At 38.2% G+C, this 13,707-nt stretch overlaps 1 protein-coding gene across 50 annotated transcripts in view; it reads right to left on the reverse strand.

The window, feature by feature from the left end:
- The window catches only part of madd (MAP-kinase activating death domain), a 63,186-nt gene that overhangs the window by 33,678 nt on the left and 15,801 nt on the right, over positions 1-13,707 (reverse strand). For all 50 annotated transcript variants that reach the window (XM_077228818.1, XM_077228817.1, XM_077228815.1 and 47 more), the window contains 4 exons: positions 12,807-13,018; positions 10,340-10,617; positions 9,401-9,734; positions 2,174-2,483 (listed from right to left, as the gene is read on the reverse strand). In XM_077228818.1, the coding sequence (XP_077084933.1) occupies positions 2,174-2,483; positions 9,401-9,734; positions 10,340-10,617; positions 12,807-12,865 (981 nt within the window). In that variant the 5' untranslated portion in view covers positions 12,866-13,018. The remainder of the gene's footprint in view (positions 1-2,173; positions 2,484-9,400; positions 9,735-10,339; positions 10,618-12,806; positions 13,019-13,707) is intronic.

The following is a 13,707-nucleotide window of genomic DNA, read 5'->3' on the forward strand; positions in this document are numbered from 1 at the left end:
GCAAAGGAAGCACAAAAAATGAACATACTGTACACAAGAGTATATACAAGCAAGAGTTTATTGTTAAGCGCTAGCATCAAAATCAACGTTAATCACGTATAGAGGAGAAACAATGCAACCTCGGCGTCCGTTTTCAGGCTTTCTCGCTGATTTCTCTCCAGCATTGGAAAGCTTTTCTAATATCAATGTGGATCCTAATGCTCTTGCTTGATCATAACCCTTCTTTTTCTGGTCTTTACTTATTTGTAATGTCTCTCTCAGCCATCTCTGTTGCTCAACTCAGCTCACTCTCTCTCCCATCATGGGTGGACACGCCTCCTACTGCTGATTGGCTACAAGTGTGTTGAGGTGCTCATTCCGATCCACTTTCAACAACGTCTTTCAAAATACGCTTACTTCACCTTTAAATTAATTTTCCAGTGCATTGTTACCTTTACAAATACCCTTATAAAATAAAGAATGTTATGAATCAAAAAAATGTTTAATAGAGAAATAAAAACAAAGCGATACATTTAAATATTAAACTTAAACCATCAGTAGGTGGCGAAAGTCACTGTCTTAAAGGGTAACTAAACCCTAAACCAACTTTTTTTTAGTTAATGATCTGTAAGAATGGAGCTTTATTAATACATTGATTCGAGTAACTTTTTTGACATTTGTGTGTAAAGCGTTTTAATTCTACAATATATGGTGTAAAAACGTCTGAGTGCTGCCCTCTTCAGGTTGAACGATGGCTACTGCAGTTGAATTTTCCTATTGGATGTTTGGGGTGGTCCGTGACGTAAGGGCTGGTTGTGAGGTAGGCAAGTTCCATACAGAGAGATGCGTCTCAGGTGCACGCCCCCCTCCGCTGGGGTCTGGCCACTTTTCCAGCATTTTTCAAATATTGCCAGTGGGTGGAGCCAGGCTCTGACCAGGGGTTTAGTTACCCTTTAAGGAAATCAGTGTTATTTTCTAGAGACCGGTCATCCATGAATGATTTGAAATGAGCCAGGCTCTGACCAGGGGTTTAGTTACCCTTTAATGAGTGAGTCATCATCGAGTCATCATTCATTCAGTAACGAAGCAAGTGGCTGTATTTATAAAATGGTCAATGAACCATTGATTCTCGCGATTCGTTCAAAGCCGCTGATTCGTTCACGAAACACCGCTGTTTGCTTCAGTTCTGCTGTGGCTTTCGTTGGAACTATTATTTTGTTGTAAAACAGAGCAAACAATACTGACTGTTTAAAATGTACATAACTTAATATTACCCTTTCTGAAATGGTTGAACTGCTGTATAAAATCAATGTCACATTTGCAATCGTGTGGATATTCCGAGAAAAAAAAATGCATTCTGCTCATATAATATACTATCAACATTAAAAACAAGAATTCACACGGGGTATGTTTTTGCATTGAAGAGAGTTTGAGTCTTAAATTTATCTCTATGCACAGGCTGTGTCTATATTTGTTTCTTATGCTAGTAAGTGCTAAAACCCCACTTTTACAAAGGTGCATTGTCGAGAATGCAGTGTTAGTGTGCGATTTGCTAAGGCAGCATACTCTGCATCATATACGCACTGCTTGTGAGGAAGCAGTCAGTTTTGACAGCAAAAAATGAGGTAATTTGATTGGATGTCATGTATTTGACCTTTTACGGCATTTTGCCTGTTAGAAATACATGCTCGGTTTTAATGTTATTTTAACCAACTTTAAAGTGGGGGTAGTATTAAATGAATGGCAAAACTCAGCATTTTGTTCGCGTACCTCACATACCGCTAGGTTTGGGAACCACTCTGGAATATATTAGGATCTGGCTGATAATCATTTTCATGCTATGATATCAAGATATAATATAAATGGTCAATATTAGAATTTTATAAGATAAAATATTATTATGTCTAGATAAATTCAAACATAATAATATAAATATACAATTATTATATTTAAGTGTTATTAAATTACAAGTCGAAATGTAATCTAAATGGAAAAATAGGGGAAATGAGCATAAACAAGGTACTGCTATATGGTGCATGCGTTAAGTACCATGGTATTTCTGGACATTTACCAAGGTGGTAGCATGTTCTCTAATGTATCCCTATAGTACCCTGAAAATAGTACACAAATATGGTAATCTATGGGCCTATGTCATCTGATAGAGTTAAGTTGTGTCCCTTGTGACCATCCATACCTTGTGTTCCAGCAGAATGCAGGCCAGGACCTGCAGACAAGCATCGACTCCCAGCAGCTCCAGGGGCAGATGGAGAGGGAAGTCTACGATGCTGAAGCGGGACGGGTCTGGAAGGGCAAAGGTCAGTCCAGGCTGCAGCTCGTGGGGCAGCACTTCCACGTCAACACGTCGCTGACCGGCGACAGGCACTGGGGAATGCAGGAGCCGATATACCCATGACTCGATCTCCCTCAGGTCCTGTAGCACCTGACTGCCCTTCTCCTTTTCCTCAACGGACAGAGCGCCTGTGAACACACGCCACATCGTGTCCCTGGGGGAGAGAAATACACACATTTTTACATTTTTCTATAAGGATCAGGGCTCGGGTTCAAAAGTACAACCAAGAAGAAGTATGACAAGCTCTCTTCCCCTTTCAGTTATTTTTGTTCATATTGCTGCACGTTTCTATTTCATTCCTTTTAAACTTTTAATTGTCGTTCATTAATTGGTTTTCAAACTGTCCAGTACATTAAGGCATTGTTTTGATTCAGTGGTCTATTCTAGAGTCTGGAGGACAGAAATAGCACAAAAACAGTGGCAGCTGGCATCTACGGTTCAGGATTAAGCTACTAGCCTAATCACTTTAAGCAAAATGATGGTACCGCAGTGATCCGACACAAAGTTCAAAAGCTCTACAAGCACTAGATAACACCATAACATACAAAGTTTATGTTAACTACACAAACCATGATGCCCAGAAAAAAAAAAAAGTATGCTTTCTTCTCTGGGGTGAATATCTCCAGACTGGAACTCCGGTTGTCAGATGACAGTCAACACACAGATACACAACACAACAGATACATTCACCACAGAGAAGGAAGTACATGGATAATTACTTGGGTTTTTATAGGTTTTTTGTTTTGTGTTAAGTTTGATTATTCAAAAAGGTGCACTTATGGCTTTTCCTGGGTAAGCCACAGTAAACTGCAGCACTAATACAGTCACGTGTACAGCAAACCAGCAACAACCAAGGTCAAATTTTTCAATAAATAACTAATTAAATTTCAATAATCTAATAATACAATTCCAAACACTATGCATGTTTCTGCATGTCTCCAGAGCACTTGGAATATAGTCGCAATGGATCATTCTGTGATCAAGTTTGACTTTGATGAGAACACCAGAATGAGAAAAGAATGACTTATATTTTATTTGTGGGTGAACTATTTCTTTAATACCAACTGAGCATAATTGCAATGGCACCCAAGATTTATTGCTAACAATGTCCAATCCAGATTTATTAAAATCTATACAGTGCCCTCCAAAAGTTAAGAAATGCCCCCAGGCAAAGAGGGGTTTGAATAATATCGGGATGTATCCTTACGTTCTCTTGCAGAGCCGGGGCCCACTAGAGGGCCTCATCAAACTTCCAAGGGGGCCACATGATGACTTAAAAGTATTTAAATGTATAATTATTACTATATTAAAATATTCTAACTCTAATCTAAATGCTAAAACAAAAACATAAAAGCAAGATGTAAAAAAGTCATATTTCAGTTTACATCCTGAATATTGCGTTGGAAAACGGGGGGCCTTCAAGTCAAAAAGGTTGAGAACAACTGCATTAAGAGTAACTTGCAATTATTATTGGAGACTTATAATACTATAATAATATAACGCTTATAATACTGTTTTGCCAAGGCTTTTCTGGTCCATCATTTATCCCTACATAAAACTTCTTTTAAAGATCCAGACAGGCCCGACTATGGTTGTGTGGGCTGAGTGGAGGTACTGCAGTAAGTCATAATTGGTTCATCTGAGAACTCCCACTTCTCACAGCTGCTCTCTGAGAACAGTCAGTGGCCTCAATCTGTCACACAGCCTGTCTCCACCAGCTCCACACACTCTCTAGCTCTTAACATGTTCAGCTCTCTCACTCTACCCGTCGTTATCATTTTCCCCTCAACTGTCAATTTGCGGTGTCAAAACCACTGAGACGTCTTTATTAATCTGTGGTGTAGCTGCATATTAGTTAAACTGTTGCATATTAAGACTGGCCTGTTTAGGGACATGAATGCTAATAAATATTGACTCTCTAGCCAACCACAGTTCTGCACTGAAATATGACACTAATGTTGCATATTACAAAACAGTTGCATATTATACTTATTGCACATGCACCTTTTGACTAATGCAGTTACATACTTTTACTGTCATTCCAATTACTAGACAAGTAAATAAATAAATTAAAAATGTGATTACTTACATTTGATTACTTTTTATTGTGATTACTTTTTATACAGATTACTACAGAGGCCCTAAAGGGACCTTTGCAAAAAACAAAAATATCAAGACTTTCACGTGCTCTCGTGCGCATGCGATAGTTTCTCTTGAGCACGTGAAAGTCTGTATATTTTAATTTTTGCAAAGGTCCCTTTAGGGGCTCCGTAGTACTACGCTTAACAAGGCTGCATTTGTTTGATTAAACAAACATATGTACAGTAAAACAGTAATATTAGACCGTTACCTCTGATAACCGATCACTCTAAGTTGTAATGTGGAAAACGTATTTTCTAAACAGCTGCTTTGAAACGATGTGTATTGTGAAAAGTGCTATACAAATAAATATGAAATGAATATTGTGCAATTTATTCCTGTGACGGCAAATTGTGAATTTTCTTGTTTCTTTTAGAATGATCCTTCAAAAATCATTCTAATGTGCTGATTTGATGCTCAAGTAACATTTTGTATTATTCTTAATGCTGAAAACCATTGAGCTGCTTAATATTTTTGTAGAAACCGAGATGCATTTTTTTTTAAGATTCTTTGATGAATAGTTCAAAAGATAAGCATTTAGTATTTACTGGCTCTTTTGATTAATCTAATGTGTCCTTGCTAAATAAAAGTTGAAAAAATATTTTTTCTTACTGACTCAAATTTTGAACAGTTGTGTATTCAGATTATTCGTATATGAAATCTGGACTTTTCCAGGCCTGGACATTACAATTTAAAAAATTCCCCTTATACTTCCTGGATTTCCATAACCGCAGGTTTCATGCGTTTCATTAATAGAGAACAACAATAGTGAAACGGAGTTGCTTTAGTGGTTTAAGTGTGCTGATAAAGTGAAAACTGATTTCTGGTTTGTTGATTAGGCAATTGGACTGGCATATGGCTATTCTCACACAGAGTAGCCCAGTTGAGAACAGTATGACGCATGGTGCGTTTAGTCATTACAAGGTTGAGTCGTGAATACTGAAAGGCTACAAATGTGGGTAAAGCCAAGGTCACTACGGTACTGAGAGAACATGATGACACACACTGCAAAGTCACTATATTGGCACACATACACACAGTAAACTCTTGATGGTGTCTGAGTCATTTCAATTTGAGATTTTCACTGTAATGTGACATAAGGCCATGTTTGAGACTGCAAAGTAGGTAGGCACTCTGATTAAAACAATAAATTAGGGTGTACTTAGGCACAATGCAAAAATAAACTAAGCTTTCACCAAGTAATATAGTCCATTAGCCAAAAACTCTAGGCTGTTTACGATTGTCAAGAGCACGATTATGCGCTGATATGATCAACAGCTTTAAGTTTGATTCATTTCTATAAACAAACAGATTCAATGCTTTACGTCTGTTTTCATGACTGAGATTAGTCTCAAGGCTATGACACACAAAGCCGACAGCAAAGAGCTAGCGGCGACGAAAGCCTGTGTTGTCGCCTCGCGTCTGCTGTGTCTGGGACAAAAACCTGCCCTTGAACACACCGCAAAGACTCCTGCCAACCAGCACATACGTTCTGCCTGTAAGGAAATAACTGTCTTACCAGCAGCTCTCTATATTCGTCATTTAAATAGGGAAACTATAAACTAGGAATGCAGATCGGCCTATACAAATTGTAAACAAAGCAGCGCTTGCTTACCATTTTGAACATCAATCATGTTGAACACTTTCTTCATTCCAGGGCAGCTAATGTTGATATTAAAGTATTCGCATATTGGAATGCTCAGGTAAGATAACGTAAAATTATAACAGCCGACTGTTCTAAATTGCTTTCATTACTTTCACTTTTATTCTCACCGACTGACTCTCTTGCTATGCTGAACCATCATCGACGGGGGCCTGACTACAGCCATACAGTGAAGATGGTTATTGGTGCACCTATTCATTTTAAGGCCCATTCACACTAGGCAACAACTATAATGATAATGCCCAATAATGTTGGGTGTGATTATTGTTACAGCTGTGGTGTGGACTTCCCGATTCTGATATAATTAGAATGATTATTAAAACTTTATAGTTATTGTCCTGTGTGTGAAAGGGTCTTTGTAGTAACTAACTAACTATGGACTAACACTTAGCAATGTAAATGTAGCATCAGGCAAAAGCTGTAGCTACAGATGCCATATGTAGAAATACTCCATTTCCAGTCAGCCACGAATAATTAATTCCAAAAGCATATATAACTGTCCTATAACTGAGGGTTTCTGAAAAAGTGAGTCATGTGACATATTCAAGATGATGTGACTCTACCTAATAAAGTAGATTCTCTATGACTGGAGTTTTCATCTCATCTCAGATGTTTCCTCTATTCATACCTTTATTTGCAAAAACAACAACAATGAATGCTTAATAAACATTTCAATTTGAAATGCAGATTATCAAAATTTTACTGAATGAGCAAGCAAAAGATAAAAAGATAAAAAATTGCATCTACATGGAATATATGAACTACTTCACTACAGCTGAACAGTCAACACAGGCCGTGCTGGTTAAATTATTCTCCACACTCGCAAGCAAATAAAAGGGGTTTGGCAGGACAATTCAACTGCAAACAAATTGAGGCCTGTGGCTCATGGTGGATGTGGTTGCTAGGTTACGCAAGAATAGACTTTGCTGAGGAAATCAGAGATAAAATCCTTACACTCAATGCTTATTGATCTGCAGCAGAGTGCTACCATGTACATTGTTTACCAATAGAGACTCAAGGATTTAGTTACCGTTACCACTGTGATATGTGAATGAGATCTTGTTAAAACCACTCCTGTGTGGAGAATAACGCTGCAAGGCAGCTTGCACATTGCACAGCCCTTCAGGGGGGGAAAAGCAGCCCCTCTCTCCTTCACACAATCCCAGCCCCCTGACACACCAACACTGATCCTCATACTCCTTCCTCTCACTCGTCCCTCTCTCTGAGTCATAAGGGCTGTCACAAATCCTTCCACTTGTGATTTTGTTCTATAAAATCATCCGCACCTCGTTACTCGTCATTCTAAGGATTTAACAACGTAGAGCCCTTATGGCATTCCCAGCATAACATATTTAAAGAGGTAATACACACCAAAAAAACGTAATTCTTTCATTTTCTACTCATATTCATGTTGCTCAGTTATGAGACATGACATGAGACAAGTTCTTTGTTGGTTAAAATGCAATACCAAGATATAAGGACGAAAACTTCATGGGTTCTCTCATGTATCACAATTAGCCAGATTTGAAAAAGTGCCAAAGATGAGTGAGTTTTAGGAGAACATTTCCTTGACTTGAATTTTTTTAAGCATATGTGATACAGCAAAATCAAATGAGGTAAGTTAGTGTAATCATGTAATTTACTAATATTAAAACAGTAACAAAACTGCTAAAGTGTTTCAGATTTCAACCTAGATTTCAGATTTCGATTTCATTTCATCACTAGATTTTCAGTTTTTGTGTGAACTCAAAAAGAGTAAATCAAAATGGAATGCAGATAGTAACAGGATTTGTAAACAGAGAGGCAGAATGTTGCCAGTTGTTATGTTGTGAGGCAGAGATAGCATCTTCTGGCAGAACCACAGTATTTGACACTCACACATCTACTGTTGGATATTGGAAAACATTGCGGTTATTAGCATACCTGTCAAGTATCCCGTTTTGGCCGGGAAAGTCCCGTATTTAACTCTTCTTTCCCGCCGTCCTCCCGTATTAGTATTTTCCCGTAAATCTCCCGTATTTTAACCTGCGCTATTAAAAAATAATAATGGCCCGGGCGGATAAAAAAAAAAAAAAAACATTCCCAATCTGAGCTCTGTCACTAGCCACGTGATAACTGCCACCTGCAGTAGCCTATTACAGGTACTGTGGGGACTGTAGGTGGCAGTTGTCGCGAGGTTAGTGTGAGGTCAGGTGATGAGTGACAACGCGGGGGGAAAAGAGAAAAAAAATCGGAGACCGATGATGGACGCTACGACAGAGACGGAAGGCACTCCTGCCACAAAACCAAAACGCTCATGTAAATACCGCGATATGGGACAGCGAATTTACTTTTCTGAAGAGGAGCAGGGTAGGGGACAGTCACTGCGACTTTAGCATCTTAAAACCTGTTAACCATTGCCAGTGATCCGACGCACTGAAGCGTTTTTTTTTTTTTTTTTTTTTTTTAAATAGTTCAAAGTTACTATCAGATTTAATGTTATTACCTTGACAAACTATACATCATTAAAAAGATATAACACTCAAGTTTCAGTATTTGACCACTATTGTATTCTCAGAAACGTTGAAGATGTTTCATACAAAATACATTGCTAATAACTTTACAAAACTTTGTAGCTATTAACAATTTTTTCATTATGACAATAATTATTTCTACATTTACAATAAACTGCCAGGTGTCAGCTTTCAAATGAGATCATACTTCTGATTTTAGTGCAAAGTGTTTATGAACTGTAGGCTATCTGTTTCAGTTTGGGAACGCCATTTCTGAGGATTTTTCAAAAGTGGGGTTGCAGCCTAACAGGTTAAAGAATGCAAAGTCTGCAACAAATTTGAACAATAACTCACTAAAAGAGTAAAGAAAAGTTATGTGACATGTAAAGAAAAACTGTAAAAGAAAAGCAATATGAAATGAAAAGAATGTGTGGAATGAAAATAAAATGTAAATGTAGAGACAAGCAATGTTAAATGAACAGAAAATATGCAAATAAGCCTTTAAAATAAATGCTCTTCATATATACCCTTTTGTGTTTTCATTTAAGCTATAACACTTGTCTTAAAATGTAAGGGATAACGTTACTGGAGCTTGGTTGGGCTGGTGGGACTGCTCGCGGTGGGCGCCGGAAAATTTCCCTTATTTTCAAATACAAAACTTGACAGGTATGGGTTATTAGGCGTCGCTTCTATGCTCAAGTATTATCATGCTGAATCTCAGGGTAAAGTTATATAACTACATAATCCACAGAAAAGAACAAAGAAGGCTGTTCTCACCGCTGTGTGGACTTGGCAGCACCGGGTCTCTGGTTGAGCCGCTGGCTACAACAGTCCACCATGCGTTTGAGGATGTACAGACACTCTCTGAATGTAGAAAAGAAAGGGTAGTGGCTAATAATACACAGAGACATTAACGTGCTGTTCCGGTTCTGTGGTGCCAGTCGGCCACTGCGTTTGGCTCGTGGAGACTTTCCAATGCTCCCCGGTTCGCCTGGCGGCAAAGCCCCATCTCCTGCAGGGGGCACTGTAGATTCCCCTGGAAGTGTCAATGAAGAGAAGTCAGATTTCTCTGTGGCCTCCGCTGCAGAGTCTGTATGAGGCGCCCTTTCTCCTGTATAAATAAAAATATTAAGGACAAATTATGTAGTGACTGCACCCTTCAAGCCATATATGACCCTGGATGAGAAAACCAGTCTTATGGGTCATTTTTTTGAAATTGAGATTTATACATCACATGAAAGCTGAACAAATAAGCGTTCCGTTGGTGTATGGTTTGTTCGGATATGACAATATTTGGCCGATATACAACTATTTGAAAATCTGGAATCTGAGGGTGCAAAAAAATCGAAACATTTAGAAAATTGCCATTAAAGTTGTCCATTTATGTTCACGATTGTGCTGCAGTCATTCATAAAAATAAATGTTTTATACATTTACGGTAGGAAATTTACAAAATATCTTCATGGAACATGATCTTTACTTAATATCCTAATGATTTTTGGCATAAAAGAAAAAATGATAATTTTGACCCATAAAGTATGATTGGCTATTCCCACAAATATACCCGTGCTACTTAAGACTGGTTTCGTGATCCAGGGTCACATATGTGATGTTCAAGATGGGTTACAAATGGTTAGTTTGTAAAACCAGGACACTAATCAGTTGAATTAGGATGATAGAATGGTTACGCCTCATAGAACTGCTATAACCTCTGACCTTTCCCTTCAGCTCGTGGGCGATGGTGGCCCTTCTGGAAAGAGCGGTAAAAGTTGAGGCAGATTCCATAGCGGGTGATGCCCGAGTCTTTGTCGGTGAGAGCGAAGACAAAAGAAGTGTCGTCGCGGAGGCTGACCCGGCGCTGGCGGATGCTCAGGCAGCCCTCAGGTTGGCAGAAGAAGACAACGTCAGGGGGCAGAGGAAAGTCATTGTGGTCCTCCAGCGGATAGCGCCTCAGCAGCTGAGGTGTTTGTGCCACACTATCGCTGCTAGGTTGCCTGATTAGGAAAAGGTAAAAAAACTGTGAGAGACAGGAAGACAGATCTCTGGCTTTTCTCAGCCCCAGTGCTTGTTCTTTTATGCACTTTGTACAATTGCTATACACTGCCATCTAAATGTTTGGGATTAATAAGATTTGTTTTTTTTTAAAGAAATTTATTTATTTAGCAAGGATGCATTAAATTGATCAAAAGTGGCAGTAAAGACTTATAAATTATTACAAAAATGTTCCATTTAAAAACTGTGTTCTTTTGAACTAATTATCAAAGAATCCTGAAAAAACAAATGTATCATGGTTTCCACAAACATATTAAGCAGTACAAACATTTTCAACATTGATAATAATAAGAAATGTTTCTAAAACATAAAATCCGCAGAATGATTTCTGAAGGATCATGTGACACTGAAGACTGAAGTAATGATACCGAAAATTTGGCTGTGACATCACAAGAATAAATTACATTTTAAAATATTTTCAAAAAGAAAAAAAAAGAAAAGAAAAAAATGTACAGACCCCAAACATTTAAACGGCAGTGGTACATATATACAGTATATGCATACATAATAAAAAATACTTTTACAACAGGCTGGAATAAAGGCTGGAAGTTTGAGAAGGACAGGAGGTGCTCCACAAACATAAAAATCCCAGGCTTTAATCCCATTATATTGTGACCTGCTGTCAAAACCACAGCTGATCACAATCATACACAACCACATTCAAAGGCAGGGTAAGTGATTTGTTCCAGATTTTTTTTTTTTGTTATGCTGGTTTAAAGTTTTTTTACATCCTGATAGAAATCACTAAGTCAAGTGGTCTTAATGTATTTATATATATTGTCCGTGGAAGGCGTAGGACCATAAAATGTTCAACGAATATGTCCTACCTGCCTGTCAACGTATGTATCTTACATATGTACTGTACTTCAGCACTGCTCGACCAGATCACATGTCATCAGCACGTTTCATTCTACAGTCGTGCGCAAAAGTTTACATACACCTTGCAGAAGCTGAAGAATATTTCTGAATCACACAGTCACAGCTGGAAAAGTTTAAATTATGCAAAATAATGCAAAAAAAAACTGAAGTATTTTTCTGAAGAACATTGGGCAGTTTAACTGCTCAGAACAAACAAGAACAACCATCACACAGACACAAAAAACAGTCACGGATCATCCAGGTAACAACACATTATTAAGAATCAAGGGTATGCAAACGGGGTAATTTTATTAATGAATTCAGCTATTTTTTGTCTTTTATGTAAAATATATTTTTCAGGACAGTACTAGATAAAAAATAACATGCATTTTGTACGATCTCTCTTATTTTGTTAAAACAATTAATATTTTGCAGATTCTGCAAGGTGTATATAAACTTTTGAGCACGACTGTATGCAGAGTTAGACTGACAGTCACCGAGCACGCAAACTGAAACGGCAGTCACGTTCTACAGTTGCTCCTGAACCAAAACAACGAGCTTATGCTGCGTTCAGGCCATAACTACTGTAATCTGTAGGAGATGGAAACTGCTCGGAGCAGTTCGTGACTTGAATTTATGCTTTCAATGGCAACAATATCAATGCCGAAATGAATCTGCAGCAGTCAGGTAGTACAGGTCAGTGCTCTTTAAGCTGTTTATGTTCATTATTATTGTAATGTTATGTGCTTTGAGACATGAGGCAGTTTTAGCACCATCTCTCGTGATGCTTTTGTTTGCTTCCTACTGTACACGCCTTCATGTGGTTTGGACGAGGTGTGGCTTTGGAGACGCTCTGAAGGGAGGGTGGGATTTTATGCTTTCTAATCTAGCTTGCTACTCCTAGCCTCTCTGAAAATTGCCTAGCATACCTTAAACATTAAGCTATTAAATAGCACTTAGTAAAAAAATTCTTTCCTCTTTCTAATTTATGTGTTATGGTGTTATTGTATTCTGTTATTTTGTCCTTGTAAATTTGTTTTATGTGATGCAGTGGCTGTACAAATTTCCCTCTGGGACAATGAAGTATACCTTAACCTTAACATTAACTGACAGTGTACAGCTGAGACCGGTCACCTGGAACACACCTGCAATGGCAATGTACTAACAAAACATACAATCAGTTAACCTGTGATTCAATTCTTCAGCAATTTACTTAAGCGCCTATAGAAGCACACATAAACACACCCACACACCAATGAACAATCTTCCTTACCTTGCTCCAACTACCACCAGGTAGTCCAGGAGGCGAGGACATGGTTTCTTTTTCTCCATCTCTGTATCAGGAGTGTTTCTAAGTCATGGCAACTGTAGCACGATCAGCTCTCAGGCAGGCAATCGATCAATCAGGTGCAGCAGAACTAGGAGTTGGACGATCGAGGAAGGCAGTGTCCAATCATCGCGGTCTGTGGTGTGCACAAATGGGGTCTGGAGAAGAGTAAGAGCGAACATTATAGAAGTAATCCATCACACAACAACTGCTCTGCAGTGAAACTAAAGCCTTTTGGACTACTGCAAAGCTTAAAGGTGCTTTAAGTCATTTTTTAATGGATCAGTATTCAGAAAAGATCCCCATTTCTTGACAGTATCACTGAAATAGGTGTCCTGAAATATCACAGAATGTCTCTGTACCAGATCTTTTGGCTTTATAAATGGCAACAAACAATTTTATAAATGGCAAAAAACAAAAAAGGAATCAAGTCAATAGTGGATCATTCTTGTTAAGCAGCATTTTCAGCTTCATGTGCAGTTTTCAGTTGTTTTATTTGTTTTTCTTGCTTAATGTTATAATGGTATCCTTTTATAATGGTATAAAGGTGGAGTTTAAGGAGGAGAGAGAGTGCGTCTAATAAAATAGTTAACACCTTTAAAAGGTAACGAAACACATGCCCCAACAGAAAGTCATAGTAAAGTTCTTCGGAAAAAGCTTTCTTACAATATTTTAGCCGAACATAATTTTACAAATTGCTACTCTAGCATAATTTTGGGTAATGGTTGAAGTAACTCCACACTCCTGACATTAGGGATGCACCGAATTTTCGGCAACCGAAATTATTCGGCCGAAAAAAGCAAAAAAAGCTGAATAAGTAAAAAGACCGAATAAATTTGACCGAACA

The sequence above is a fragment of the Siphateles boraxobius genome, unplaced genomic scaffold (genome assembly GCF_051911475.1).
Source record: "Siphateles boraxobius isolate OS27281-9 unplaced genomic scaffold, OSU_SipBor_1 130, whole genome shotgun sequence".
NCBI lineage: Eukaryota > Metazoa > Chordata > Actinopteri > Cypriniformes > Leuciscidae > Siphateles > Siphateles boraxobius.